The sequence below is a fragment of the Muntiacus reevesi genome, chromosome 4, assembly GCF_963930625.1.
Source record: "Muntiacus reevesi chromosome 4, mMunRee1.1, whole genome shotgun sequence".
NCBI classification, from domain to species: Eukaryota; Metazoa; Chordata; class Mammalia; order Artiodactyla; family Cervidae; genus Muntiacus; species Muntiacus reevesi.
The window spans coordinates 67,156,500-67,184,119 of record NC_089252.1 but is presented as its reverse complement, the minus strand read 5'-3'; the positions used below and the strand labels follow the sequence as shown (position 1 = coordinate 67,184,119).

Genomic DNA, 27,620 nt, shown 5'->3' with positions numbered 1-27,620 from the left:
AAACTAAAAATCACTTAACTTCTGAGAATACTTTTAATCAAAAAGCCTGGAACTACATCTATTTATCAGAAACCAAAGTGTGAGAGAAAAGTTCTTTGGGAGGTGGCATAGCATTTTCAACTTTGCTATATTGGTGTAAGGTGGTTTCACTCTCTCACACACACACACACATACACACACCTCCTCCCTCAGAAGAAATAAAGATTGCATACCCTAAAATAGGAATGGTCTGCTTTTCTCGGCTAGCAAGCCACAGCCACATCTTCTAGGAATAAGAAAAGATACTGATGTTGAACAGGATGAGAAACACACTGAGGTATAAAAGGAGAACACAGGAAAGTTCTCTGTTGCAGCATTAAAAAAAAAAAAATAAAGAAAAAAGAAGAAAAGATTTTTTCCCAAAAAGATCAAGATCACACAACACAACCTAACCCCATAAACACAGTATTCTTAAGAACACAAATACTCTACAATTAAGCATCTTAAATCCTATTTTTCCATGTTTTATAGTTTTTTTTTTCTTTTTTCTTTTTACTTAGTAGTTTTCTCATGTTTCCTTGGCTCAATCTACAGAATGCAACCCACCGCACACATCCAGTGCCTGCCCCCCCCAGCCACAGAGATGCTAGGCTTGTGCGTATCACACCCCACGGAGGGGGAGGGAAGCCCTCACTGAGCGAGGGTGGGAGGAGGCAGAGGGCCTGTCGGAGAAGGAAATGTAAAAGGGTTCTGAGGTAGATAGAGATATCACTTCACAGGCTCAATCCCTGCAGAAAAGATAAGTACATTCATCTGTAAAAAAATAAAGATGAGGTAGGACGTAAGCAATGTTGTACTTTTCTTGTTGTCTTTCAAACAAAAGCAAAACAAAAAAAAAAAAATTCTTTTTTTCCCTGAGACAGTTTCCTCTTTGAAATTCAAAAGGGGGGGAGAAGAGACAGGAGAGAAGAGATGGATACACGCGCACCCCAAACACGGAAGCCCAGGAAACGTGATTAGAAGATAAGGATTCGATTGTTGCCGAAGTCCACCACGACGATCATCCCGTCCGGCGTGACCGCGATGCCGGACGGCCGGTCCATCTGCCCGAAGCCGCTGCCCTGGGCGCCGAACTTGCACAGGAAGCTGCCGTTGGACTCAAACATCTGCACCCGGTGGTTCCTGGAGTCGGCCACGATGATGCGCCCCTCCTGGTCCACGGCCACGCCCTGCGGCCGCAGGAACTGCCCGTTGCCCGTGCCCTCGGAGCCCAGGAAGCGCGCCGACTGGCAGTCGGGGTGGATGACCAGAAGCCGGTGGTTGTTGAAGTCCGTGACCACCAGGTGGCCCTCGTGGTTGAAAGCCACGCCCCGCGGGGAGTCAAAGTGCTTCCAGAGAGCCCCCTCGAAGCCGTACTTATTTAGGAAGGCCCCGTCGGGCCCGAAAAGCTGGATGCGGTGGTTCCGCGTGTCTGAGACCAAGATCTTGCCCTCGGAATTCACCGCCACATCCCAGGGGTAGTTGAACTGCCCGTTTTTGGTGCCCTTCTCCCCGAACTTGAGGAGGAACTGGCCCTCGAAGGTGAAGACCTGGATGCGATGATTGTCCTTGTCGGCCACCACGATCCTGCGGGAGGCATCGCAGGCCACCCCGGCCGGCCGGTCGAACTGCCCCGGCCGGGAGCCCAGGGTGCCGAACTTGTGGTGGAAGGCGCCGCACGGCTTGAACACCTGGATGCGGTTGTTACTGCGGTCAGCCACCACGATGTAGCCCTCTTTGTCCACGCTCACGCCCCACGGGCGGCAGAGTTTGCCGTCGCTGTCGCCCTCGCTGCCGAAGCTCAGGCCGGGGAGCCCGATGCCCACGTAGCTGCGGCCGGACTTGACCACCACCTTGAAGGGGCTGTTCTCGATGTGCTGGTTGCACAGCGTGACCGATACCAGGTGCTCCCCCTCCAGCTGCGGCCGGTAGCTCACCACGTACGTCCCGTTCTGCTGGTCGCTCACCTCCGCGCCGAACAGGTTGCCGTCGGGGCCCAGGACCACGGCCGACATGAGGTCACCCCCCGACAGCCGGGGCTCCCCGTCGTGGTCGTAGCCGATGACGGTGAAGGAGGCCACCTTCCCCTGCAGGGCCCGCTTGAGGCCGTCGCCCGTAGCCTTGGTGAGCGGCGCGAAGGCCCCGCTGCTGACGAAGCCGAAGGACTTGATGGCGAGATACAGGGCCTGGTCGGGGGGCGTGAACATGACCCGGTCGTCCTCCTGGGGCTGCAGGAGGCTGCGCACGGTCTTGAGCTCCTGTACCTGGGCCAGCATGCGGTCCCGGGCCAGCAGGATGTCCAGCGCCCGGCCCTCCTCCAGGACCTGCTGGACGGCGCTGATGGTGCTCTCCAGCTTGTTCAGGTTCTGCCGCAGCTTCTCCACCTGCAGGTACAGTGACTTGGCCTTCACCTGGCGGATCTTCTCTACCTGGAGAGAAAGGTGAGAGCCAGAAGAGAGGGCACGGAGGCTTAGAAGACAGACAGAAAGCAATGCATGGGCTGACAGACTCACACATGGAAGGAAACCTCAGACTGAGGGGCTGCAGAAATGACTGGTCTCCACGCCCCCAGCCTAGCAAAATGCAAAGACAGAGGAAGGCGGGGGAACTTTCCCTGGTCACAGGCGATGACTACAGAGGCCTGATGGCTAAATGCAATGACTAACCCTGGACTGAGGAAATGCTGCTATTGAACACATTACAGGTGGGACGTTCCCTCGTGGTCCAGTGGTTTCGACTCTGCACTTCCACTGCAGAGAGTGCAGGCTCCATCCCTGGTCAGGGAACTAAGATCCCACATGCCTGGTGGAGAGGCCAAAAAAAAAAAAACCCCAGTAACAAAAAAAACTACGATTGGTGAAATGTGACTACGGACTAGACTCAAGATTAGAAACTAGTGTCGTGTCAAGCCTCAGCTTCCTGGTTTTGATTAAGAGAACGTCCTTGATCAGAGGAAATGAACATTTAGTTGTAAAGGTGCTGAGTTGCCAACATTCCAACTTACTCTCAAACTGCATGCATGTGCGTGCGGCTCATGCATGCGCGCGCGTGTACACACACACACACACACATTGATGAAAATGGAACATGATGTAAATAACTGGTGAATATGGATCAAGGATACATGGAGTTCTTTTATCATCCCGGCAACTTTTCTCTAAGCTAGAAATTAGGGATTTCCCGCTGGTGGTCCAGCGGCTAAGACTCCATGCTCCCAATGCAGGAGGCCCAGGTTCCTAGTCAGGGAACTGGATACACATGCTACATGCAAGAGTTCACGTGCCGTAGTTCAAGATCCCATCTTCATTCTTCTCTAATGAAGGCCAGTGCAGCCGAATAAACAAAATATTTTTTAAAAATCTGAAGTGAAAGTTGCTCAGTCGTGTCTGACTCTTTGCAACCCTGTGAACTATACACAGTCCATGGAATTCTCCAGGCCAGAATACTGGAGTGGGTAGCCTTTCCTGGAATCTCCAGGGGATCTTCCCAACCCAGGGATGGAACCCAGGTCTCCCGCACTGCAGGCAGATTCTTTACCAACCGAGCTATCAGGGAAGCCTTTTAAAAATTAAATAAAAGTGAAAAACAGCCATGTGACAGATGTAGACATTTCCTGAGCATCTCCTCTGCATCAGGGGCTAGAGATACACGTGGCCAACAGAAAACACCCGCCTCAGCCCACGGAGCTTATAATTTCAAAAGACAGATACTAAGCAAGCAATGAAAGACAGTAAGACAAATTCAGAGAGCGCTAGGGGTTAGAGGGCAGACACAGAGTGCGATGGAAACTCATGAGGGAGGTCTGACTCTGACAGAGGGTTTTCAGGGACCCTAGCCTGAACGGTGGAGAGTAAAGTGGCAGACATGGGACCAGAGGCAGGACTGCCCAACGGACTAGAGTGCAAAGCTGAATCCCAACAGACTGAATCTTCTACGCAAGGGCCTGAGGTCTCTTGAAGGTTATTTCTCTCTGTCTCTTTCTCAACATAAACACACAAACACACAATCAGAGGGAGAACACTTGTGTGTGGAGGGAGTAAAAGGAAGGATTTGGTGAGCATCTAATTCCAGATTACAAACTAATCCCCCCTCTGTCCCCCATCTTCACTGTTTTCTCTGTTCACAGGTTTTAGAGATTTTCAACAGGGAGCCTAAGAGGCCCCACACCCCAGATCTAGAGACATCATCTTTTCTGGCAACCGCTGACCTGGATTATTTCCAAAGGGGCCTCTAAACCTAAAATGCTGTAGTATGTAAAAACACGGCTTCTGTCCTGTTTCCGAGGGTCCCAAACCACACTATTAGGGAACGTGGGGTTTTTGTTTGACTGACGAAACAGCCATTTCTCCACTCTTTCGCATCAAATAACCTGAGATTCCTCTAAATTTAAGTGTTTTGCTCCGTGAAGAGAACAAACCAGCTGCCCGACTAGTCTGCATTGTTCTGCAGAGAGGACCGTGACTTCTGAGTGCCTAACTGATCTGAAAGTCACGGAGTGTCTATTTTAGAAGAAGGGTTCACTGGTAGAAGGGCTGGATTTAATCCGATTTCCCTTTGTGGGGTGGATAACATGATTCTGAACCCGATTCCTGCACATTCATCTGTCCACTCTGGAAGGACGTGCATGCAGAGAGGCCCGGGTGCAGACCAAAGAGAAGCCATATCCTCTTGTTGTCGCTCTGGACCATATCTCTGGGTCTCGGTTCTCATCCCTCAACTGTGTTTGGAAACGTGTTAAGTCACAAGAAAGAGGAGGTGCATCCAGACACATAAAACTGGGTCACCCAGAACTCAAGTATTTTCAATAACCAAGATGCACAAAAACAAAACATTATACACAAAGGTGCCCAGGCAGGGAGAGGCAGGAGGAAGCAGAAAAGTTAGTAATCAGTGGAGAAGGCAGACTCCCTCAGAATCTGGGGCAAGGTACTCCAGCAGAAAGCAGAGATGAACGGGACTGCTGTGTGTCCAGCATGAGCAAGCTGATTCTGGGTCATCCAATAGTGAGTTTTTGGCAAGTAAACAAGAACCTGCTTACATGAAGAAGAGACAGACAATGCTTCCCAGTCTGCCTCTCCTCCAGTAAAGCGCGGGCTCTCTAGTCCTCCCTGAATGAGCACTGCCCTGCGAGGAAGGAGGATGCGAGTCAGGCCCACCAGAGGGAGGGGAACTAAGGTGAGGTCTGCAGAAACCCCCACACACAAAGGCCTTTTCATCCACAAATCCAGAAGAGCAAGTTTGTGGCAGAGTTCACCACAGAGCTCTCAGGTTGCAAGAAGGGGGCCCCTCTCAGTTATAATTAACATTCGTGGGTGGCATGGGACCAGCAGACTGGGGGGACATCAGAGTGTCTGAAAACTGTGGCAGGCCCACGGAGGTGCCCGAATAAACCATGTGAATGAACTCTTAGACTGTTTCTACCCGAGGACTCTCCTGCCAAAAGGGAGCGGAGCCATATTCCTTGAGAGGCCAGAGAAGGCAGAAAGCAGACAGGAAGGGGCAATGCAGAAGCCAACGCAGCCTTCCAAAAGGCCGGCACAATTCACTGTTTTAGGGCAGAGGAAATTGACGAGGATCATTTTCAGAAATCAAGATGCTGTCAGACTGCCCTAGTGGTCCAGCGGATAGGCATCTGCCTGCCAATGCAGGTGACAAGGGTTCAATCCCTGATCCAGGACAATCTCACATGCCTTGGGGCAACTAAGCCCATGCACCACCACTACTCAGCCCAAGTCTAGAGCCCATGAGCTGCAACTTCTGAATTCAGCCTGTACGCCTAGAGACTGTGTGTGCTCTGTAACAAGAGAAACCCCCAAACCGCAGAGAAGAGTAGCACCCCCCACCCGCACAACTAGAGGAAGCCCCTGAGCAGCAACGAAGATCAAGTGCAACCAAAAACAAATAAATAATTTTAAAAAGAAAGAAATCAAGATGCAACGAGTCAAACAAGCACCACACACCCAAATACACCCACTTACATAAGCTCTGTACAGTCTTTGCTGGCATCTTCTTTTTCAATTATTTTCTGGCCGTGCCAAATGACACGTGGGATCTTAGTTCCCCAACGAGGAATGGGACCTGCGCCCCGTGCACTGGAAGTATAGTCCTAACCAGTGGACCACCAGCGAAGTCCCTGCATAGGTGTCGTTGTGTGTTCTGAGAAGGTGGACTGATTCCTCTTGGAACTGGCGAGAGGCACTGGACCCTCTCAGGCCTGTTGCCCTTTTCTTCCTGGGCAAGGGTGGAAGATCTGACAAGAAAATGCTTCTGGGGACGTGGGCGGGGTGAGTCATCTCTCCAGCTGATGTTATCTGAACAGCACACCAGCGGACTCTTCGCTCTTTCCCGCTCCAACAGGAAGAAAGGGCACAGGCGTTCACTGCCCCCGCCAGGGAAAACTGGTTTTCACAAGGGGTCAGGAGTCCCACCAGCCGGAGCACCAAAACTGAGGGTGCGTCCTAGCAGCCTGCCTTCCTGACGGCAGCCTCCACTGTACTTCCTTCTCTCTGCCTAGAATTTTCTGTCCTGTCTGCAACAGAAAACCCGAGCCTCCTGGGACTCCCAGGTGGTCCAGCGGTTAGGTCTTGTACTCCCAGGGCTACCCCTGTAGGGGTGCAGGTTCCAGCCCTGGTTGGGGAATTAAGAGCCCACATGCCAAAAAAAAAAAAAAAAGGCAAGAAAACCCAAGACACCATCCAATCTCAGGGACCTGACTACTTCTGAAAGGAGTCCCTCTGCTTGGAGGGCACCTGCAATGTCTAGATATGCCTGCATCTTTTTGCAAGAAGGAAATGGCAACCCACTCCAGTGTTCTTGCTTGGAGAATCCCAGGGACAGAGGAGCCTGGTGGGCGGCCATCTATGGGGTCGCACAGAGTCGGACACGACTGAAGTGACTTAGCAGCAGCACCATCTTTCTGCAGACTATTCGACACTTGGAGCCAGGGTCCAGGGGACGGTATCAGAACACTCGCTGTCCTGCTGTGGCTCAGAGGTCACGGGGCCGCCGAGCCGGCCCAGGGAGGGGTGGGGAGGCCCCAGTTACCTTCCAGAGCAGCTCACACTCCCGCTCCTCCAGGGCCTTCTTGTGTCTCGCGGTCACAGCTTTGACCTCCGACTGCACCACCTTTGCCTTCATCTCCACCTGCTCTGCCACCGTCTGGGCCTGCTCGATGCTCAGCTGCAAAACCAAAAGCAATCTCAGAGCACGAGAAAGACCTTCACTCCTCACACGCAACACTTAAGGCTGCTTTTCTTCAGCCCCGAGAAATGAATGCCGCGGGCCCCCACCCAGGCCGCGTGGTCCCCGTCCTGGGAAAGAAGAGTGGGCGTTGGGAGAAAGAAGGGATTCTGTCTGACGGGTAACTGGAGGAGCTGCTGGGCAAGGGCTGGATTTCTTTGTACGAGAAATGGCACCTCCACGGTGAATGTCAGGATTGTTAAAGAGATACTCCGGCACAGTGAAACCACTGAAGCTGGGACCCAACCCAAAACTGGGGACTGAGGGTCAGATGTGAAATATACGACTCCGGACATGTGAGCAACTTCCCGCAGGCTTTCTGGCCCGGGGTTGCTACCTGGGGGAAACCCCGAAGGCCAAGCACATCCCTGGAGGGAGACGTGCCACGGGCTGCAGCCCAGCTCGGAAGCCACGCCGAGTGCAAACGGGGAACTGTCGCACCCACCTGAGAAGCCACACCTGTGGCCAGACATAGCTTGCCAGAGCCCATCCCTGCCCCCGCCACGCCCCTACCCTGTACCACCAGCCCCCAGTAAATCAGCCCGTTTAATCAGACGTAGTATTGCTCATAAAAAATTAATGCAGACAGAAGGCCTGGTGTCTTCATGAATATTACATGATGTGTCTTGAGAAGCCACAAGGATTGGAGATACTGAGGTATTAAATCAGGGATTCCAAACCGACTCTGATACTCCAACTGGCTTTAGAGCAGGTGGCCCAGATCAGGAAGAACCCAGGGAGGCCTCAAGGGTCTGGATCCTGCCTGGGCTCAGCAATCAGCTGCAAGTGGGCCGTCAACCGTGTGCCTGGCAGAGGAGGCTTTCTGGGATGTGTAATGCATCCACGGCTGGCGCCCGTCCTGGGTAAGCCAGGCTGGATGGCCAGCCTGGGGCTCAGAGACCCAGGTTCATTCAGATCCCAACTCCACCTCCTACTAGTTTCTAAGGTCTCAGACGTGTTCCTGGCCTTCTCCAACTTTGGGGCAAACGTGAGAAAAATGCAGAACAATACATGGGAAAAGCTGGGTTCAGAACCTGGCCTGGAGTCAAATACGGCTATTATTAACAGCACCTAGCTGATAAACCCCTGCGACAAAGGCGCAACCATCCTTTCCCTTCATCCCATTTAGCCACGTCATACAAGTAAGTAGGCCTATCCATACCTCCTCCCTTGAGATGTGATCCCACAAGCGACCCTCAGTACATGCAACGTGGTGCGGTCACCACCACTATCTGGCTCCAGAACAGCATCTTCACCCAGAAGGAAGCATCCATGCCCATGAGGCAGTCGTTTGCCACCTCCCCTCCCTCTCCCCCATGGCATCCAACACCTACCGTCTCTACAGATCTGTTCATTCTGGATATTTCTCACAAATGGAACCAAACAATACATGACCAACCTTATTTTCAGGACCATGCTCTCAGCTAAGCAGTTATGACAAGGGCTTCCCTGGTGGCTTAGCAGTAAAGAATCTGCAGGGGGACGTGGGCTCAATCCCTGGGTCGAGAAGATCCCCCGAAGAAGGGGATGGAAACCCACTCCAGTATTCTTGCCAGGGAATTCCATAGTGGAGTACAGTCCATGGGGTTGAAAAACAATCAGACAACAACTTAAGAGACCAAACAACAGCAGCCAGCTACAATTCATTCAGTCACTTATAATTGAGAGCCCTAACTGACCACGTTTGATGCTCTCAGTTTGAAGACACATTAATGGCTAGGGAACCCCAAGCAGCTGCCCCCAAATCAGACACAGTGGACATCCCCAGGAGGCCTAAGGACCCACTGAGTGGATCAGAGCTGGTACCTGGCTGATCTGGACACCTCACAGGCTATCCATGGTCTGCGATGGCTCTCACCTCCAAAGTCACCCCAAGATTCCAAAACTCAGCTCAGATGTCACGTCCTTCACTAAAATTGGAAGTAAAGAACACCCACCCATGACTGCAGTGGGTTAAACACCGTCCTGCCAAAATTCAGATGTGCCTGCAACTGCAGGAAATGAGTTAACTTGAAAATAAGGTCTTTGCAAATGTCACTGTTTAAGATGAGGTCACAGAGGACTAGCCTGAGACCTAAATCCAGTGACTCTTAACCATAGAGGGCTGGGGGAAAGTGAAAAATCAGAGTCAGTTGCTCAGTCGTGCCCGACTCTTTGTAACCCCACAGACTGTAGCCCGCCAGGCTCCTGTCAATGGAATTCTCCAGGCAAGAATACTGGAGTGGGTTGAGATTGCCTTCTCCAGGGAATCTTTCCAACCCAGGGATCAAACTCGGGTCTCCACCATTGCGGGCAGATTCTTTACTGTCTGAGCCACCAGGGAGGCCCAGAGGGCCATGGGCAGACAGAGGCAGAAACCAAAAGTGATGCAGGTACAAGTCAAGGCAGGAAGAAGCAAGACAAGGTTTTTCCCTAGTCTTCACAAGGAGCACAGCCTTAGTGATACCTTTGTTTCTGACTTACAGCCTCCAGAACCGTGAAAAAATAAACTCCTATGGCTGTAAGTCACCCAGTTCATAGCAGCCCCAGGAAACTAATACAGTAGCCGACAAGTTGAAATAGGTGGATGTATCCAAACTACCCCAGAGAGAAAAAGTTAAGACTGATCAATCAAGTAAGTGTGTACATGAGCAGAGATATGACAGAGTCAGTAGCTTTCAAAACATCTCAGGTTTGTCAGTCAGGACTGATTCAGAAAAAGAGAAACCTCACTAGACATTTAAACAGAGACGATTTAATGCAGGGAATTCGGCTATACAGGAAGTGGAGACCTGCTCAAAGGGTGCCCTGAGGATCAAGAGAGTAACTTTGGTCAGCAGCTACCACCCTTGGGGTCTGAGAGCAAAGCAAGTGGGGGGTTCCTGGGGCCCAGAAGTGTGGGGAGGGACACCCCAGGGCCCAGCTCACTCTGGGAGTGGCAGCAGCTGGGAACTGGAACCAACTTCTGCTACCAGGAGGGGAGAAGAGCTGCTGCTGAAAACAGGAAGTCAAAAGGAAGAAACGAGGTCCTTTCCCCCACTTCTAGACATGCATTTGAAGCACTGCAGCCCCTGCCTCAGACCATGAAAGGGCGGGCTGGCACAGCAATAATGGGTATACCCTATTTCCAGAGGCTCTGGGTGTTAATTAGCACAGAGCTGATGTCCTCGTCTATATGGCTGAGCCAACCACGCCTATGTCTGCTCTCAGAGTCTTCTCCCCCTGGGTTTGACCCTCCCACCTGATGATAGGAACTATTTCTTCCATTTTCCAAACAGGTAAAATTGAAGTGAAAGTTGCTCAGTCATCTCCGACTCTTTGCAACCCCATGGACTATACAGTCCACGGAATTCTCCGGGCCAGAATACTGGAGTGGGTAGCCTTTCCCTTCTCCAGGGAGTCCTTCCAACTCAGGGACTGAACCTAGGTCTCCCGTATTGCAGGTGGATTCTTCACCAGCTGAGCCACCAGGGAAGCCCGGAACAGGCAGAAGGGGAGCAAAGCTCTGGTTGTGATTCGAGTCGTCCCCATCCCCAAAGTCATAAAAGCTCGGTGTGAAGAGACCAAATGGATCTTTCTTCTCCAAACCCTGCACAACTCGCAGGCAAGCACCGCACTCCACGGTGCGAAGACCGGGACCTGCTTGACTAGTTCCCGTTATCTACGCGGAGCCTTTGAAGGGTACAAGAAGCAGATGGGTTGGGGGAAATGGCAGTGGATGAATTAAAGGGTTGGGGAAGCTCGGAAAACAGAAACACACACTTGATATAAAAAAAAAAAAAAGAAGTAATACGTGTAACTATATGGCTGATTCATGTCAATGTATGACAAAACCCATTGAAATGTTGTAAAGTGATTGGCCTCCAACTAATAAAAAAAAAAAAAAGAAGTGTGCACCGTGGCTGATTCATGTCGACGTATGACAAAAACCACAATACTGTAAAGTCATCCTCCAACTAAAATAAATTAATTAATTTCTTTAAAAAAAAGAGGTAGAGGGACCTCCCTGGTGGTCCAAAAGCTGGGACTTTGTGCTCCTGATGCAGGGGGCCTGATTTGACCCCTGGTCGGGGAACTAGATTCCACATGCCAAAACTAAAGATCCCGTGTGCCTCAACTAAGACCCGGCACAACCAAAAATAAATATCTAAAAAATAAATAAAATAAGAAGGCAGGAAAGAAAGGGGGGGGCGGGGGAGGGAAGAAAAAGGAAGATCACTGAACAGGCATGGCACTTGAGGGAAAAAAGGTTGTCTTCAAATGTTAACAGATTCAATCATACACTTGAAGTGGAGGATCTCAATCTGGGCAGGGAAGTCAGTGATGCCAGCTGACTGTTGAGTGGCGGCCACTTAGTACCGAGGAGAGCCTGAGGCCAAATCTGGGTTTCGCTGAGAAGAGTGCCAAAAGCGATTAGTGATGTCTGCACGGAGGACAGTGGTGACCTGATGACAGGTATCTAAAGTGGCCTGATAGTCAGAAGATAAGAGAGAAGCAAGTGTCACCGATAAACTCAAAGGCCACCACAGCATATGTGAGAATTACTGCTGTATCTTTATCACACTGAGTATCTTTGAAACTATGATTCATCTCAAGGTTGTCAGTGGGCTTCAACTATCTTCCTGATCCCAACTTTGGGTGGCCCCAGGGAAAACCTTTATGAAAGTCTCACATTACATTTGTTGTTGTTCAGTTGCCAAGTCGTGTCCGACTCTTTGCAACCCCACGGACTGCAGCCTGCCAGGCTTCCCTGTCCTTCACCATCTCCCGGGAGTGTGCTCAAACTCATGTTCATCAAGTGGGTGAGGCCATCCAAACATCTCACCCTCTGTCATTCCCTTCTCCTCCTGCCCTCAATCTTTCCCAGCATGTTGTACTTTGATGAGTCAAAGTGCCTTGGATATCAGATTACCTGACTCATCAGGAAGAGTACTTCAGTGTCACGCATAGGAATATGACAGTTGCTGAGAAACTTATTAAAATCCTAAACCATCCTTCCCTAGAGCATGATCGATTATTTTACCATCTCCCCCCAAAAATCGTATTTTAAAAACTGATTCACATTCTAAACAGTTTCCTATTCAAATTCGGCTCGAGGATTAGCAATGTCTGACTTTCAAGCTTATCCTGCCAGACAAGGAAAACAACCCAATTTTTTTATTTTCCTAAAACCTTGTCAAGCTGGCTCAGGCGATACTATTATTACCTATGTAAGCGAACTTCCCTGTGTCCCCAAGTTACATGTATTCCCTCCCAGGGAAGTCTGAGACTCTGAACCTTATATAAAATTTCCCATGCTCACTGATTTCTCACCGATAAACCAATCTGGGTAGCAAGATGAGGACACAATCTTCCTACAGTTCTGATGGAAGCAGGCTGATATCCGCTGGATTGGGGCGGGGAGTGGGGGAAAGGCAGGAGAGAGGAACTTGGATGGGAAACTTGCTCCGGGCAGCTAGTAACTCAAGTCACGTCACTGTCATCTTCTCGAGACTGTGCGGTCTCCATGCCCTGCCCCTCCGCCCTCATGTGACTGCCGCTGCCTGCCGCGTGGGCACATCTGGGCCACTGTCCCATGGCCCGAAGTCTGCACACAGCTGACAGGGGGGCGGGAAAGGTTTCCTGTGCCACCAAGAACCGGGGAAACGGGTAAAGGGGGGTGAGGGACTGACCTGGATGGCCTGGCGGCCTTGCTGGGCGTCGGCCAGCAGCTGGATGGTGAGGGCCCGCGAGTCCTGCAGCGCCTCCTGGAGGTAGACGAAGCTGTGGCCGCCGTGCCGGCCCACGGTGCACTCGCGGCAGATGGGCACGGAGCACGTGTCACAATACAGGTGCAGCACCTGGGGACCAGAGAGGCGCAGGTTAACGGCGGGCGCGATGCTCTGCCGCGCAGACCCCCACGACCAACACGCACCTCCCACGGGGGGCGGCGGGGGCAGCGCCGCAGTCCCCCCTGAGGACCACCCCCTCCCCTCCACCCCCGACACAGAGGAAAACCACCAGCTCCCCCGTGCTACTCCAGTTTCATTCACAGCCGCTTGGAAGGTCAAGAAACAAAGAAACAAAATGATCCTCCTGCCAGAGACTTCCCTAATCCTAATCTAACCAGAGGAAGTTCCAAGAGCATGTCTCTGCGGTCTGAGATGAACGAATACACCAAGTTTCTCTTGCCATCCCAGGCTCTGGGCTGGGAAGCCAGGCGGGGGGCCAGGATCAAACACCCACCCACTACAGCCCGCTGCCACCTTCTCCAGCACTTAAGCAAAGGTGAGCGCTTCCGTTTCTGGAACGAAGGCCAGAGGCTCATGGTAGAGTCAGCTGGCTTCTAGTCTTTCTCTTTCCTGCCAAGTTGTTCCCAGGAGCTGACCCTGGGAGGCAGCCGGTGCTTGACAGAGCTGCTTTTATGCAATGCTCTGTGTTGCCCTGGGGCCCCCCAGAGCTGGGAGGGGCAGAAGGCTTGGCATCACCTCCACCTGCTGATAAACACCCAGCAGCAAAAGCTCCTTGGCACGGGGCCAGTCCCATCGCATCCCTCCCCAGAGCTGGCCCTCAGCACCACTGTCTGTAAATGTTTGCTGGCTTGCTTACAAGAGCAGGGCTTCAGTTTGCCTCTGTTACACGAGGGGGTGAGTGCAAGCCAGCCAACAGGCAGGGAAGCAGTTTGTGTGTTGGGGGTGGGGGGGGGTACTTTCACATCCACAGCACTCAATGCCCAGGTGAAAAGAGGCCACACAGGTAGCAAGGGCTGCTCCCAACACACAGGGGTCTGGCTACCCTGTCCAGGGCACAAACCACCTGCCACGGTGTCCCCGAGGCGGTAAGACTCAAGACCGGGAGATTCTGGAAGCAGAGTGTCGTGAGATGGAAGAAGTTCCTATTACACTCCACGTCCCATACTGCAAGGGCCCGGGTCAGCTCGCATTATTTACTGTGGGTGGAGCATGTCCATTAGGAAATGATGCCCCCAGGCGGCTGTCAGGCAAACATGCCGCTCCACTCAGAGCACGACCCAGTAGAGGTTAGGGTGCTTCTTCTCTGGGATCCAAGAACTGGAAAAAGGAAAGACGACTAAGGAGATCAAATTCTTGCTTGAAAGAAATGGTTGTGATACAGCAAGTTTTCTAGACCCCCTTTTCTCAGGCAGGAAATGTGATCGGGTTTGTAACTCGTCAAGTGCGGTACTTCTCCAGAAGTCAAATCCAGGAGGCACTTGCCTCCGAGAAGGTCAACAGCTTTCTGAAATAGGCCTGCCATTTACAGATGTAATCTTTCTCATTTGATAAACCTAAAATTCTCAAGCCAGCCTGAGATCTGAACCAAAAAACACTAAATAAATAAATGCAGGGAAATTCCCTGGACTCTGTTTTTACGAAGTTCTGCTAAAGAGATTCTCTGGCCTGAACAACCATCCCTCTCCTCTGCTCCTTCCATTTGTCACGGGAATAAAGGGATCACTCCTGCTAATGTGAAGTGTGAAAACCTCCCAGCAGAAGGCTCCTTCCTCTTACCCAATAGCTAAGCAAACTTCTCTTCACCTCTGCTCAGGATCTACCCTTTTTTTGGGGGGGAGGTGGGGGGAGCATGGATGGCCACAGGAGCTGACTGGTGTCTGCCTGTCTTCTTAGATCTGTGGGCTTCTGCCAAGCGGGGAAGAACTTTAGGCTGTCAGCCTGAGCCTGGCGCTACCACCCGCCCGCCAGGAGACCTGCCATCCAGTCACCTGTCTCGGCTTCAGTTCCTTGTATGGAGCACGTGGTGTCTGACCAGGGACCTCAGGAAACCCCTTCCACTCCAGAACTCCCAGGAACCCTATCTCTGGGGACTCAGTGCCACAAACCAGAGAATTCTGGTCTGAGCTGGAAGGCAGCCTCCAGGTGCAGTTGTTCAACTGCAAGGTATTAAGCTGATTTTTCTGGGCTTTTAAGTTTGCAAACTCTAGAGTATACAGGAATGATACTGTCCAGGGGAAGAGATTCCACAAATGGTGGGGTTCAAAGGATCTTGCAGGGACTTCTCTGGTGGTCTCGTGGTTAAGACTCTGTGCTTGAGCTCAATCCCTGGTTGGGGAACTAAGAGCCCATGTGCTACAAAGTGCAGCCAGAAATAAACAGATAAACAGGATCTACAAGTGATGAGGCCAGAAAAGAGATCCTAGCAGAGATGGGAGGCCCAAAGCAGGAGGCGGGAAGCACCACGGGCAGGTGGGGGTCCTGGGGCGTGACCCCATCTGACAGTGTTTCACACGGGATCAGTGTAGCGCTAACATACTACACTTTCGAAGTGCCAGAGCTTCTGCAGTTCCAGGTTGGCTGTGGGTGACATTAACAATGGGTAGGACTTCCCTGGTGGTCCAGTGGCTAAGACTCCTGCTTCCAAAGCAGGGATGCAGGAGGGGGGTCGTGGGTTTGATACCTGGAGAGGGAACTAGGGTCCAATATGCTGTGTGGTATGGAAAAAGAAATTTTGTTTTTAAAAAAAGAAAGGTAAAAGCAGAGCCCCAGCAATGTTTTTATTCAACTGTTGACTTTTTAGCTTGTTAGTTGAAAGATAACTGTTTACAATATTGTGCTCGTTTCTGCCATACATCAACATGAGTCTGCTACAGGTATACATTATACATACGTCTCCCTGCTTCTTGAACCTCCCTCCCACCTCCCACCCCATCCCACTCCTCTAGGTTGTCACAGAGCCGCAGCCAACTATTTTTTTTTAAAGAACACACTATCTAAAACCAAAAAACGTGATGATCACATACTGTAAACTTTCTAGTAGAGTAAAACCTTGGAGGGATGTCACTCCATTCTGAAGCTCCACACCCCACTCGCCTAACAGGTTCTAAGGTCAAAACCCAACAATTTTGGACCCCGTGAGACTCAGTGAACAGGCAGGGTGCACGTGGGTGTGTGTGGGTGCAACTCTCTCTGAACCAGCTTATTTAAGGTTATTTTGAAAGAATAAACTGGAGGGCTGTTCAGAGGGGCCACAGGCAGAAAGAAACGTGGCAGAGGCCATGAACTGTGGCTGGGGGAGGAGGGAGCGAGCAGGCCTCCGGCGGCAGGAATTCCAGGGCCCGAGCTGCCCCTTCGGGGCTTCCCGGGCAGATGCTCGGACACGCCCCCTCCCCCCCCACATGGCGACAATCTGGCTGCCCCAGCTGAATGGAGCAGGCCTGACCTCTGACCCTGCAAGTGACCACCCTCTTCCCTGCCCCCAGCTTCCAGAACGCCCCACCCACTGCCTTCCTCTCCCAAAATTTCTAAAATACCAGGCGGAGACAAAGGCCTAGGAATGTGAGCCCAGCAGGAGAGGAAGGGGGGGTGGGGGTGGGGGGAAGTTTGAGAAAAAAATAAATAAAAATACCAAGCAGGCAGGTTTACCTTAGGCAGGGCTTAAATTAAGTGCTCTGTTAATGAACAAGTCGGCGTGCACACGGAATCTACCGTTTTATACAACGTGTGATCCAACAAGGAACACACACACACACACACTCTGTGGAACAGCAGGTTAAAACACAACTACCCACATCAGTGATAAGCACACATGGAAAGGATGAAGGGGGCCCCTCATTGTCCAGATGCCCCGACTGAAATAACAACAACTTATTTTTGGAGAATTTTTTTGGCAGCCCTTAAAATGAACTGAGGACATGCGGCCTCCCACAAACCCAGGCGTAGACAGGAGGAGGTCTCCACCCGCCCCTCCAGATGCTGGGAGGCTACAGGAGGAGGCGGGCTGGTGACAACCAGAAGCCTTATCTGTTCGTGACACTCAGCAGCCTCTCCTATTAAAAAATGGTAAACCACGTTCAAGGAGTCAAGTCAGGCCACGTCTCTTCAACAACATGGAAACCAAGCTTTGCTTGACTGAGGGAAAAACAGACTGGAAAGCAGGGCTCTCCAATAATCCGCACCAGCTCTCCTGCATCTCCAACCACGTGCGGCCAGCCGCAAAGCTTTGGCCTCGGGGAGCCTGGGAAGAAAGGAAGCTTGGGCCTTCCTTCTGACACCACCACCACTGGCTCAGAGTCCAGCAGGGAACAAACTACCCTCTTACTGGGGGAAAGGAGTCGGACACTTTTCAAAATATGTGCATTTTTAATGCAAAAAGATAAGCCTGTTTTTTTTTTAAATCTGCCCCAACAGCTCGGCTGTTTCTGCATTTTAATGTAATCACCCAAAAACATGTTATATTCTAAGACACAAATAGGAGAGCATGCTACCAGACTCTTTCACTTAAGTGTATTAACTCAGAGACTGTTCTGGGCCCAGCTGCCTATTTTACGGCTGTGTTACTGTTGTCTGTGGATGTACCGCGATTTATTTAATTAGTACCTGCTGATAGGACTTTAACGCGGTTTCCTGATTTTGGAAAACTCGCAAGCAATAATAATGCAGCGAATATCCTTCATATTGCTCTTTACAAAGCCCAGAATTTTCCATTTGGTAATAGATTCAATTGCTACTTTGATATATCAGGAGAAAAAAAAAAACAAAACCAAAAAACCCTACTTGCAAAGTGTGGATAGTAAGCCTTCCTGAATTTAATAACTTGATGTCAGGTCAGCCTCCACTCATGTGAGGAACAAAGGTGGTGCAAGTGTCAGTTTCCGTCCCCAAGAAGACAAAATCTTCTGTTTGCAAAACAGAAATACACACACAGAAATAGGGAATAAATGTACGGACTCTAAGAGGGGGAGGGGGTGGGATGAATTGGGACCAACATATATACACTATTGATACTGTGTATTAAATAGACAAGTAATGAGAACCTACTGTACAGAACAGGGACCTCAATGTTGCCAGGTGACCTAAAGGAGACGGAAATCCACAAAAAGGGGGATATATGCAAACACATCGCTGATCCACTTGGTGGTACAGCAGAAACAAACTGTGAAACAGCTGTACTCCAATAAAATTAACAAACAAACACACACAGACCAAACCTACACGGAAGGCCCGTGCAGGGATGGACACCGGTGAGCCGGGCGACGTGGGGCTGGGAGGACAGGTCCGCTATGCTTGGCTGGAAGTCGAAGGCAGGCCCCAGAGGAGGAGGAGCAAGGAAGCAAGGCTGGGCTCGGGAGTGGGTGCCAGATTTTCCAAGGGTGGAGGGGAGTGGGGCCACTTGTTGGGATGAGTCCAGAGCCGGACAGGGGGAAAGGTCTCAGGCGGCATAAAGAAGAAGGATTCCCAGGGGTGCCATTCAAACACCAGTGAAAATAACACAGGGCGTCCCAGACAAGCCCAGAATCCCATTCTGCAGCTCCCCCCACCCCCCCAATCTAACAGACTCTGGAAAACCAAAAGCTTCTATGTATACTGTGTGGCAGCAAAAACTGAACTGGTGTGAAAATGATTCCTAATTTTTATCTATACCATTTAGGGTGAGTTTTCGTATATGTCACTGAAAAACTGCTAATATTCATTATTTTGTGGTGCTGTCTCACAGGATAAACTTTCCAACATCAGGAACATTGAACTTTAAGGCACATCTAATCCCAAGAGAGAAGAGGAAGGCCACCAGCTCTAACCTTTTATTTTTTTTGAGGGGGGGAGGGGTGCTGTGCCACACTGCTTGCAGGATCTTAGTTCCCCAACCAGGAATTGAACTCAGGCCCTAGCACTGACAGCACAGAGTCCTAACCACGGGACCACCAGGGAAGTCCCAGCTCTGCCAACTTTACACTCAATGTGGTTGCTGGTCCCAAGGGAAATGATCACAGACCATCCCATGCGGCTCATCTGAGGTTTCTGTGCCACTTCAAAAGCCACATCAAAATCCCTTTCCTATTTTTTTTTATAACAAAAGAAAACTTTCACACTCCCAATAACCATTTGCTGCCCTCTTCCTTCCTAACACCAACCAACCACCACCTATCACCCAGCAAGACCCGGCTCCCCACCCACGAGGCTTCCTCCAGGTTTCTCTTGCTCCTCTTCACCTGCTCTCCTGGCTTGCGAGATCAGGGCCCAACACCCCAGAGTCAGGCACACTGGATCTCCACTTTATATCCCGGCAATATTTATATTTTATGCTTTATATTTCCTATCTCAGGGTTCAACCCCAGGAAGAACCCTCCCTGGACACACAGCTTCTACTATCAACACATACAAAAGCAGAAGCATTACCTTTTTATGAAAAACCACCAAAAACCAGAGAAGTAAGTTCTATCTCTACAGCTGAATGACTGGATTTGGCTGAGTTTACCTGCAGATTGCTAAAAGGAGAAAGAACTCAATTTGGGGCTCACGGAACTGTCAGAATTATTTTAAAAAGAATGAAAATGAGTTCATCCTGGAAGAAAATGACTTTTCCTCTAGCACTGAGGCCCCCAGGAAACAAGGACACCCTGGGCAGTAAAGAACACAACACCTTCTCCCAGAGTCACAAAGAGCCTTACAAATATTTCTTATCATAGCTCCCTCCTTAAACTGTGGCTCCAACGGTAAATTTGACTCCTAGAGGGCGGCAAGAAAAGACGTATAACCCATGTGTGTGTTTTTCTAGGATCCCGATGATACTTGGAGACCGAAGCTAGGTTTTCAGGCCAGGAGAAACCCTCCAAGAGGGCTCTAAGCGCAGAGGCTCGAGATGACGAGGAAGGAAGGGAAAAAAAGCAGGCAGCAGACAGAAATCCCCACATGAAGCTACAGTCAGAATTTCTCAGCGCTTTTGTGAAGTCCAAAACGAAACATCAAATTTATTAATGTATCATCAGGATGTCAGAATACTCATCAACTGTGACTCTGTCCACTTGTGATACCCCGGAGTACCTAACCCTCCCTACGCCTGCCCAGCTGTACTTAGGCCCTGCCCCTGGCAGGGGGCGTCACTGAGCGCCTCCTTGGGGGCCTGCATCCATCCTACTTTCTCAGATCATGCTGATAAACAAGTTCTCCACCCAAACCCTGTCTACCTCTGGGGGTGCCCACCCTGCAACAGCTCCTTTGCTGCTGGTCGGATTCTGGTTTTCAGGCTGGAGTTTTGCTCAAAGCAACAAGCCTGAGGCCCCTTCAAGGCCAGCCATGCCCGCCAAGGCCAGCAGGGTTGACTGCCCACAGCTCTGCAGTCTCCCTCACTCCTGGTAAGACTCCAACAGTAGCCTGCGGTAAAAGAGCATGTGACGCTCCTGTGCTGGGCGTTTCTTCCAAGAGACCCAACTCACAGGACATCGAGTGAGACTCGAACACGCCACAACTGCGTGTGGGGCTGCTGCTCACCGAACGGTATTTTAGCAAATAAACTTCTTTACTTAAATAAAAAGTGGGTTATTCAGAAATTCTTCCAGTTCGAAAATGAAAACAAAACTTCCCTATCAACAGAGAAACAGTATTGTCCACACATTATAACACTTTGAAGATCAATTACTGATTTGTGCCACCACACACACAGATGCTTAGTGGAAAGGGCTAGAATTAAAAAAAAAAAAAGCATATACTGTGTAATTCTATTTCTTTGAAGGGAAAACTAAAGTGAAAAAAAATTACAGAAGTTACAGGTGAAAACAGGTGTGGTTGGAAGAAACTCGAGGGAGACGTTCTGGAGTGATGGATGTTCCTACTATCTTGCAAGAAGGAGTGGGTACACAGGTGTACACAGGTGTCAAAATGGGGCCACGTCCCTGGCGGTTCAGTGGTTAAGACTTCCCGCTTCCACTGCAGGGGGCACAGGTTTGATACCTGATCCAGGAACTAAGGATCCCACATGCTGCGTAGCCAAAAAAATTAACTTGTCAAAATGCACGCTTGTATTTATGTCAATACAACACAACACGATGAATATTGGAGCCCGGCCTCTGTACCGACTCCTTAGAGCTAAAGACCTAATAAATACTCATTGAGCCCATAAATGAGTTACTCCAGTGGCCCCACATAATTTACTTCTAATAGGTCGCTACCATTCTTCCCACAATGTTCCCATTAGGTATTATTTTTCCTTTGCCCTCCACTATAAATATTATCTTAAGTTTAATCTCACAAGAGGCAAGTCGGACCAACTCCCTGGAGGCTTTGATAAAATTCGAACCCCGAGTCCGATTTACAGCCCCACAGGCGGCCAGCGGTCACACAAAGCTGCATGAAATCATTAGGGTCCCAGCTGCTGCCCCGGCGCGCACCTGACCTCTGATGTACTAATGAGGGGCCCCGGCAGCTCCCAGCAGCAAATGAAAGAGATCGGTCCCAGCAACGGAGATCACTGCCCGTGGACAGATTTTCAAGCCAGGCACAAGACGACAGATTCTGACACAGATGACACAGTTTTCCTGTTTGCCTCTGAGGTCGAAAAATCAAGGTCCAATTTTAATCTGCTGGGTTCTGGACCAGATTCGGGGAGGCAGAGGGGCTGACTTTAAGAAACGGGCACGCTCTGAAGGCGGCCATGTAACTCAGCCCTCACCTCTTAAAAAAGTGCGCGACGTCGTGCACCTGAGACCTTTTGTCCCTTGAAGCTGCTTAAGGGGTCTCAGTGGCCGCTGCGGCTGAGACCACGTGGACAGGTGGATGTAAGAAGCAAGGGAAAAGCACTCATCTCCAGAAAGGAAGCAGAAACTAAGACTCAAGTAAGGGGCCTCCCTGGGGGTCCACTGGTGAAGAGTATACCTTGCAATGTGGGGGAGGTGGGTTCGATCCCCGATGAGGGCAATAAGCCCGCCGGCCACAACCAGAGAAGCCCGGCACCGCGATGAAGACCCAGCGCCGCCAAAAAAAAAAGACTCAAATAAGAAAAAAAAAATCAAGATGAAGAAGGTTTTAAATTATTACTACGTAAGCCCGTATCTCGGGACTCTCCTAATGGATTAGGGGTAAAAAAACCACCCGACAATGCAGGAAACTTGGGTTTGATCCGAAGGAGGAAATGGCAACCCACTCCAGTATTCTTGCCTGGGAAATCGCAGGGACAGAGGAGCCTGCGGGCTGCAGTCCATGGGGTCATAAAGGGTCGGACTCTCTGAGCACACATGCACACAAGCCGTACCTTATCCCTCCAACACCACCAACAGAAATGTTCCTTTCTCTCTCCCCCCACTGGGCAAGTTCTGTTACTCTGAACTGAACACCTTCTGTACTCAACTGTCTGCTGCCTTGGGCAAGACAAGACAGGTCCAACATCAGCCTTCCCAATGGCTCCCTGTGACAGTCACACCTGTTGACGATTTTAAGGGCCAGTTAACCTGATCGAGCACTGCCTCCAAATCAAGAGGTTAACCGAGTATTTACTGCTCTAAGAACCTTGTTCTGCCCATCAGCAGACGAATGGATAAGGACGCTGTGGTACATATACACCATGGAATATTACTCAGCTGTTAAAAAGAATTCATTTGAATCAGTTCTAATGAGATGGATGAAACTGGAGCCCATTGTACAGAGTGAAGTAAGCCAGAAAGATAAAGACCAATACAGTATACTAACACATATATATGGAATTTAGAAAGATGGTAACGATAACCCTATATGCAAAACAGAAAAAGAGATACAGATGTACAGAACAGACTTTTGGACTCTGTGGGAGAAGGCGAGGGTGGGATGTTTTGAGAGAACAGCATCGAAACGTATATTATCAAGGGTGAGACAGATCACCAGCCCAGGTGGGATGCATGAGACAAGTGCTAGGGGCTGGTGCACTGGGAAGACCCAGAGGGATCGGGTGGAGAGGGAGGTGGGAGGGGGGATCGGGATGGGGAATGCATGTAAATCCATGGCTGATTCATGTCAATGTATGACAAAAACCACTACAATATTGTAAAGTAATTAGCCTCCAACTAATAAAAATAAATGGGAAAAAAAATAAAACAGATAAGATTACCCTTAAAAAAAGAATCTTGTTCACAAGCAGGAATGATTTAAATTGGGAAGTGGGGACAGGGCGGGGGAATGTTCCTATTGGAGGCCCGAATTTGATCCCTGGTCAGGGAAATAAGATCTCACACACCAAGTGTCCAAATGAATTAAAAAAATAAATAAAATTGGGGAAGGAAGCCAAGCAAAGAAGCAGTAGATGGGACTTCCCTGGCAGTCCAGTGGTTAAGACTCCATGCCTCCACTGCAGGGGCACAGGTTCGATCCCTGGTCGGCAAACTTAAGATCTGGCATTAAAAAAAAAAAAAGGTCAAGGAAGCTCTGGGTGGCCTCTGTGAATTCCCTCAATGCCAGTGAGGGGCGACCCTGGGCACGGGACTGGGGCAAGGGCCCCCATGCATCTGCAGAGTCCCAAGCCTCATGTTTTGGTGACACTCCTTAAAACCACCCGCATCAAGGAGAGCATCAAATAGAGATGGACAGACACACTCCTCGACCCCTCTCTCTGTGACCAAGAGCAGAGGGACTTCAAATCGCAGCTCCAGTGCAGCAGCTGGAGGTGACAGGAAAGGCCTATGTCTTTATCAAGACATGGATTTCTTTCTAAAACCCTTTGCAAGTCAGCACTTTCAGATAATTTAAAAATCGAACCCTCCTTGGACTCCAACAACAGGAGACTCTGTGAAATCCCACTGTGTTAGTCGTTCAGTTGTGTCTGACTCTTCGTAACCCCGTGGACTGGAGCCCGCCAGGTTCTCTGTCCATGGGATTCTCCAGGCAAGAACTGGAGTGGGTTGCTATTTACTCCTCCAGGGGATCTTCCCGACCCAGGGATCGAACCCAGGCCTCCTGCATTACAGGATTCTTTACCATCGGAGCCACCAGCGAAGCCCCACGGACACCCCTACAAATGCAACAGGGCCAGGCCAAGCCAGCAGACCAGCTTTATGTGAAGAGTCACCTGTCACCCATGCAGGGCTGGGAGACACGAATAGTACCCCAATTCTGTGATCCAGGCAGTTTACAAGGGCGGGTATCACCCCCCGCCCTCCATCCCAAGGGGAAAATCCAAACCGCAGTGAGCAGTGGAGGTGTGAGACCAGCAGGAATGGAGTTCCTGGAGTTCACCCACCTCCTCTCCCTCACCAGTGTGCGTGGATCCTGTTGGCTATGGTCCTAAAGAAGCACTGACTACAGCAGGATTTGACAAGGAGTCGGGAACTCCAACACAGGCCAGCAGGATTTCAGGCAAGCAAATGCCAGCTAACAGAAACAAGATACAATCAGAAAAAAAAGACCATCCACTGGGGACACTGCAGGTAGAACCATTGAGTCCAACTCCTGTTTAGAAGCCTGAATTCCCAGAATCACTCATCACGCGTGAATGAAGGTCTAATGAGAAAATAATGATAATGAGAAATAATTCTAGCTTCAGAAATGGATGGCGCTTCCTGAGAAACCCCACTTCATTCCAACAAAGGAGGCCTGCGCCTCACCTCTTTGCTCGGCACCTGTGTGCTGTTCAATAGAATTTAATGGATGGCCCCAATGACCCTGACCCAGCAGGTAATGCAACCAGGAGGTACAGGATGGGAGGGGGGCAGCGCCTCCCCAGCATCCCCCCCACGCAGATACTCAAGGATAAACTCCAGTTCAAAGGCCAGACTTGACAGGGTGGAGGAAAGACAAAATGCACAGGCTCTGAGCTGGGAAACGATCAGGTGGAGTGTTATGTAATCCAAACTTCAAGGCAGACAATAAAGGAACAGTCCTCAAAGAGCTCTCTCCTTGGGTTTTTAAACTGCGGGCTTGCTTACTTTGGCTATGTGCGGAGACAGCTGGGATGCAAGGCCAGGGAGATGTAGGAGGCATCTGTCTGTGATGGATCTTCAAATTGGTGTCTGTTTTTATTTTTGGCCACACTGTGCCGAGATGTGGGATCTTAGCTTCCTGACTAGGGATTGAACCGTCACCCCCTTCACTGAAGTGCAGAGTCTTAATCACAGGACTGCCAGGGAAGTCCCAAACTGGTGTATTTTGAACTTCTGGCGCCAGGTTGTTTTTCCTCAGCCCTTCGACAGAAGAACCCGCTGCACCTAATACTCCAAGGGCCTTCCCCAAGTAACAGGCCCACCGGGACAACTCAGACTGGCCTGTCCACTTATCCCCCTGTTCTCCCAACAGTTGCTTCCTGGAGTGAACTTCACTGTTTCAGAGATAGCACTAATATAAGTGGTTTGTAATCTCTGAGGCCATGATGTCTGCATTAACTATGCAGTGTTTGCCGATTAAAAAAAAAAAACCATTTACACTGGATTTCAGGCTCTGCGCTAAGAGCCTTATGAAATTTAAAAAATCAACTCAAGCTTCCAATCTCCTAGAAGTCTTGGGTGGTCAGCCTGGGGAGGTCATGGTCATGTTGTCTAAGCGTGATTATTAACAATTCACTCTCAGAAATGGCCCAGTATGAAAGCCCACTGTACAGGATCAGTAAGACAAATGGGGAATTAACCAAAATACATGAGGGCAGAGAGGAAAGACTGCCATCCAGAGAAGTGCAAAATCCCTTAGGATTTACTGGGGTCACTTGGCCAAGGCGAGGCAGGGTAAGTCAGAAATGACTTTTTATGGGGCTTTCCCGGTAATCCAGCGCTTAGAACTCTGTGCTTCCACTGCACCGGATGCGGGTTCGATCCCTGGTGGGGGAACTAAAATCACACGCAAGCCATGAAGTGCAGCAAAAAAAAAAAAAAAGAACAGGAACTGAGATGCAAGATTTACAAATCCAATTAAGAAGAACACTATGAGCAGAAGCGAACTTTTCTTGGCCCAGGTGCAGGGAAGACCCAGGAACAGACTGTGGGAGAAGTTAGCTGGGAGCTCAAGCACCAGAGGGGACCAACTACATGGAAGGAAGCCAGGGCACAGCCTGGGGCCACCTTTTTGTTGAGAAATAAAAAAACCCGGGTTCAAATACTGATGTGGCCCTTCCTTCTCCAGCTCTTTTGGCTAAGTGGGCTCACTGAGCGTTTTCATGCCCCCAAGGTGGGGAAAGTACACTTCATCTCACGGATGGCAGTGAAGAGCTCCCAAGTGCACGAAACCCAGATGCTAAGAGCAGTTCTAGCAGCGAGGAAAGGGATATGGCCTGCCTTGAAGGCTCCAGTTAGGTCAGTGGGAAAAAAAAGGCAAGGTAAATCCAGCTCCAGAATCCTGTCTGCAAGGCTGTGTTTGCAAGGCAGGGCTGATACGGGCTGCCAAGCCCCTCTCCCATGGTCAATGACCTTTCTCCAGGGCTGGGACTTTCTTTGCCCACTGAAGGGAATATTTACACAGCCCATAAATACAACCGGAAAAAGCAGACTGGGTGCTTCTCTGGTGGTCGTGGCTAAAACTCCACGCTCCAAATGCTGGGGACCCAGGTTCTATCACTGGTCAGGGAACTAGATCCCCCATGCTGCAACAGAGAGCTGGGGCAGCCAAATAAATTTTAAAAGATAAATGTCTCCAACTTCCTGTGCGGCCACGGTGCTGCCCCGCCACTCTCAGACCAGCCCCGTTCAGTCCCCGCTGACACAGGTCATGTGTTCAAACAGGAATCCCCAAGGCAGGCATGCTTCCTGGGACCTGCTCCTGGGACCATGCCCTTTCCTTCCCCTCAAAGAGGGGACAGCCCACCAGCAGGGGCGATGAACGAGGCCCACAAGATCAGGAATGGGGGAAGAAAGGGAACACTGGGCCTCGGGCGGTAATCTCAGCAGACTTCCAGGAGGAAGCGGAACCGAAGTCTCAAAGCGCAAACAGAAATGAGTGCGATAAAAGGTCCACACGAGGGAGACGCTGGGAGAGAAACGCAAGGCACCCTCTCACCCACTGCCCACCCTTCCACCATGCTCCCCTGCCAATCTACTCACGCAGAGTCCCTTCTGTGTATTTTAAGATTTTTTTCATTTATTTTTCCCTGACCAGGGATCGAACCTGCAGTGGAAGCTCGGAGTCTTTACCCCTGGACCGCTAGAAGTCCCAAGAGCGCCTCTTAAAGTCAGAGGCAGTGGCCCCTCCTTGATGCCCTCCAGGGTTCCCACTGCACGTCTGAAGCCCCTCGGCCCGCGGGGTTTCACGGGGCTGTCCTGGACTCCTCCTGGCTGCTCCCCGACACAAGCTCCACCTGCCGATTCCTGTTCCCTCTGCTTGAAAACCGGGACCCCTGGCACCAGCAGCGCCCAGCGGCCCCCCTCCCTCCTCAGTTCCAGCAAGTATCAGTATCGCTTCCTCAGACAGATCCTTCCCCTGACTACGAGCACTAAGGTCCTGGGTCCCTGGCTTCCTCTGAATTTTTTTTTTTTAATTATTTTATCTATTTATATTTGGCTGTGCTGGGTCTTCCTTGCGGGTCGGCGCTCCTCTAGCTGCAGACAGCGGGGACTACTCTCGAGCTGCGGCGTGCAGGCTGCTCATCTTGGCGGCTTCTCTAGTGGCGGAGGCTCTTCCCGGATCAGGGATCGAACCCGTGTCTCCTGCACGGGCAGGCAGACTCTTCAACCACTGAGCCACCAAGAAGGAGAGCCAGAGATCAGTTTTAAAGAG

At 50.5% G+C, this 27,620-nt stretch overlaps 1 protein-coding gene across 1 annotated transcript in view; it reads right to left on the bottom strand.

Annotated features, from left to right (window-relative positions):
* Positions 1–995: 995 nt before the first annotated feature.
* TRIM71 (tripartite motif containing 71) overlaps positions 996–27,620 on the bottom strand; it is a 61,321-nt gene continuing 34,696 nt past the window's right edge. Inside the window, exons 2-4 of the mRNA XM_065932395.1 lie at positions 12,909–13,076; positions 7,063–7,197; positions 996–2,447 (exon numbers count right to left, since the gene is read on the bottom strand). Of these exons, the coding sequence (XP_065788467.1) occupies positions 996–2,447; positions 7,063–7,197; positions 12,909–13,076 (1,755 nt within the window). The remainder of the gene's footprint in view (positions 2,448–7,062; positions 7,198–12,908; positions 13,077–27,620) is intronic.